At 37.9% G+C, this 3,756-nt stretch overlaps 1 protein-coding gene across 1 annotated transcript; it reads right to left on the bottom strand.

Moving 5' to 3' along the window:
• Positions 1–536: 536 nt before the first annotated feature.
• Positions 537–1,478, bottom strand: LOC144284071 (olfactory receptor-like protein OLF3). The gene has a single exon (XM_077848442.1). It carries the CDS (start codon positions 1,476–1,478, stop codon positions 537–539), a length of 942 nt encoding a protein of 313 aa, XP_077704568.1.
• Positions 1,479–3,756: the final 2,278 nt, after the last annotated feature.

Genomic DNA, 3,756 nt, shown 5'->3' with positions numbered 1-3,756 from the left:
AGACTAAGACACAAATGGTGTTAAAATTCTAAAGCTACCATCATTTGAGAAAGAGTTAAAAAAAATCATTTGTGGTTATCCAGGGGGAAATAATGTTGTTCTACAAATAAATGGAACACTGTCATATAGAAAGAGGAACAGACATTCTCCATTCTGCTCTACCAGGTAAAAGTTGACCTAACTGATGGAATTCATCTCTCTATTTATTCCACACCAGGTCTGCTGGATGAAGCTGCAGATCCGTTTCTTCATACCTTGATATACTAATAAAATTTTTTTAAATGGTCAGATGAAGTCTAAATACCGCTGGATACCTGAAAGAAGATGATCTAAGAAGAGGCTCTCTTGTGGACCACTGACATGTGACTTATCTTGCATTGGCCTATATAAGGAAATTAATTAATCAGGTGGAGGGATGTTTTATCCAAACACAAGGCCATATTAGTCTTCTTTAGTGTAAATGTGGGAGTCCTATATACCCTCAGCCGATCTTCTTTCTGGTTTTGATGACAGCTAACAAGAAGATTTTACAGCCTTTACTCTTTATCTCTGAATTTCTTGAGAACCTTTTGAAGAGCAGCCATAACTTCCTTATTCCTCAAGCTATAGATCAAGGGGTTCAACATAGGCGCCACCACAGCATAGAATAGAGCAACCATCTTCTCCTCTTCCACTGAAGAGGCTGACCGTGGACCCAAGTAGGTGAAGATGGTAGCCCCAAAGCACATGCAAACCACAGTGAGGTGGGAGGCACAAGTCCCAAAGGCTTTGCTACGTCCCTGAGTAGAATGGATATGCAGAATGGTAATAACTATACGACCATAGGAGAACAGAACCAGGGAACAGGGAAGCATGATCACCAAAAATCCTGAGGTGGCCACCATGACCTTGTTGAAGGAGACGTCCACACAAGCTAGCCGTAGCACTGCTAGGGTCTCACAGGCAAAGTGATTAATAACATTGTGACACAAGGGAAGCCGGAATGTAATGATTGTTTCCATCAGCGAATTTGTGAAACCAGCCACCAAGCAGCCGGCAGCCAACCCCAGGCACAGCTCTCCATGCATGATGACTGTGTAGTGCAGTGGATGGCACACTGCCACATAGCGGTCATAGGCCATGGCTCCCAGCAGGAAGAACTCAGACCCACCCAATGCCAAGGAGGTATAGAGTTGGAGCACACAGTTATAGAATGGGATGGACTTCTGGGCTGAGAGCAGGTGGGCCAGCATTTGTGGGGCAATACTATTTGCATAACAAAGGTCCACAAAGGATAAAACACTAAGGAAGAAGTACATGGGGTTATGAAGCCTGCTGTCCAGTCTGATCAGAAGAAGAATGAGGACATTTCCCACAAGAGTCACCAAGTACATGGTCAGGACCAGGAGAAAGAGGAAGACTTGAGTTTCCCAGTCACTGGACAATCCCAGCAGAACGAACTCACTCACCCATGTCTGGGTTTTATTTTCCTGGCCCATGAGTTTCTGAGGACCAAATTCCAAAGATGTTGAAAAAATAAATCATTGAAAACTCAGGATTGGAAGGGTAGCTTTTAGACCATATGGAGAGCCTACTCATCTGAACTGAAAGTTCTTCTAGAACATCTCAGCCAAATCATCATCCAAACTCTGCTTGAAGGCATCCATAGATGAAGAACATAATGGGACCCAGCTGTGCAGCTAGAAATCAAGGAGTAAAGAAGTTACATTCTTAGAACTCAATTTATTGGAATGTAACTTCTTCCCCAAAACATCTGCTCTTAAATGGAAGAAGGAGATTAATGAAGTATTTAGACTTAAAATCCTACTTAATTTAGTAGTTATTATAGAGAATTCATGTATTTTTGGTGAAAGAAAGTTTTTGGTTCACATGAAAGATATTTTTTCTGAATTCTGAATGATGTTCAGTCCCACTTAACTTCCTTTTGTTTATTGGGTTTCCCCTCTAGATATCTTAGACACAACCCTACTTACCCCTCCTCAGTAGAATACATCCATGAAACCCTGGATATTTTCAATAATATTCTTATATTTTTATTAATAAATGATTTTGAATGTACTTGCCCTTTGAGAGTGACAAGTGGAAGGCCTCCTCTCCACTTAAATCATTACCAGTGGCTGCACAAGGTGAGATCAACCCAAGAAGGCCACTGCCAAGAATCAGGTATTGCATGAAGATAAAGTATACATAGCTTCTAGAATTCATCTCCTGTGTTCCTCAAGGGGAGTTTAATAAAGTATTTGATCATGTGAGGTTATTACTTAATAATAATGCTTTCTCAAGGAAGGAACAGCTCATTCATTTCTTAATATAACATTGATTAGTCCTTGCCATTGAAGATAGGATACGTCAGGTAGTTAATTACAGAACATGATGACATAGGCAGTAATTCTTTGACCCCCAAACAAAATTCCTTTCTTTTTCCTTTTGCTCACTTACAAAAAGAAGGATCCTGATAAGAGTCTGAAGTCTTAGAGACCATTTTAGTGACAATGCATGAAAGATATACATAAAAGACTATTACTCCAACGGTTCCTAGCTATTCATGCTATAATTATAGATGGATAACAGATTATAACTGAATTTATCAAAAACTTGCACTTTCAGCCTAAAAAACTTAGAATAATTGTTAGAGATCCTACTTCTTATAACATAAGTGGTTGGGGACTTAAGATTTAAAATTCCCTGTCATGAAGATAGCAATATTCAGACCATTAGTGATAAAATATTCAGGATTTAGCACTGTTTTGAATAAGATCCAAAGTGCCAAGGAATTTATTAAAAACTGAGCTTTTAAAAATTGGGTGTCATACATAAAGTAGTGGAAATGATCAAACGGTGTCAGAAACCCATTCAAGGACTTGCCCTGGAAGCTTCCAGTCACTCGCACCAGAATTAACTGGAATAAATATTTAGCTACAAGATTGGCAAAGAGATTCACAATCCTTAAAACATAAATAAAGTTCTTTACTATGTAATGAGATAAAGGATTAAAAATCTTCATGATAAATAGGTAGTTCATAATCAAGAATTAGATTTTTCCAGAATGTTCAAAATTAATGGGTTGTTTAGTTTCATGGCTAAAAACCAATAGCACAGTCTTAATTCTTTTGTGTTCCCTTGCTTGTAATTTCTGTTGTCCTATACCTATTTGTACATCAGCTTCTTTTCATTTTGCCATATTTTACACTGAAATTTTTTTAAAAAGTCATTATACTGGTTTAAAAAGTTCCTAGTCGTGAAAGCCCTGAAAAAATATGGACTGGTATGTTTTCAGTGGCTTCTATCCTTACATAAATGTATTTTTAGCACTCCAGTGCTTTTTAGAGATTCACCAATAACTAAAGGGACCACAGTAGAAAATACAGATCTCTGTATGACATCACAAATCTGCAGTTTTAGAAGAAAATGAAGAGGTAGATGTTGAAGAAATTACTTCATGCTTCCTGATTTGTGTTAAGATTTCATGAAATAAAACAAACAACTGTATAAATCACACTTAATAAAACCTGAAATATACCAAAGTGGGATGAATTGTTTCCAAGGTTTATTTCTATTGTAACCTGTTCTTGAAAGCAATGCCAGTGACTTGTACCATGTTGTAAGTAAGACTTACTCCAAAAAAAAAAAAAAAAAAAAAAAAAAGACTTACTCCAGATAACCTCTCTTCATTCCTGTTTGCCAAGGACTCAAATAACTGTGATGCAGCCACTTTTCCAAGTTATGTCAGAAGGTGTGTATGTGCACACAGGTGCC

The sequence above is a fragment of the Canis aureus genome, chromosome 15 (genome assembly GCF_053574225.1).
Source record: "Canis aureus isolate CA01 chromosome 15, VMU_Caureus_v.1.0, whole genome shotgun sequence".
In the NCBI taxonomy this organism is placed as follows: domain Eukaryota; kingdom Metazoa; phylum Chordata; class Mammalia; order Carnivora; family Canidae; genus Canis; species Canis aureus.
The sequence above is the reverse complement of the archived record's forward strand: the minus strand, read 5'-3'. Positions and strand labels throughout refer to the sequence as shown.

Coding starts and splice junctions, on each gene's coding strand:
- LOC144284071 (XM_077848442.1), bottom strand. CDS start 1,478: ATGGGCCAGGAAAATAAAACCCAGACATGGGTGAGTGAGTTCGTTCTG.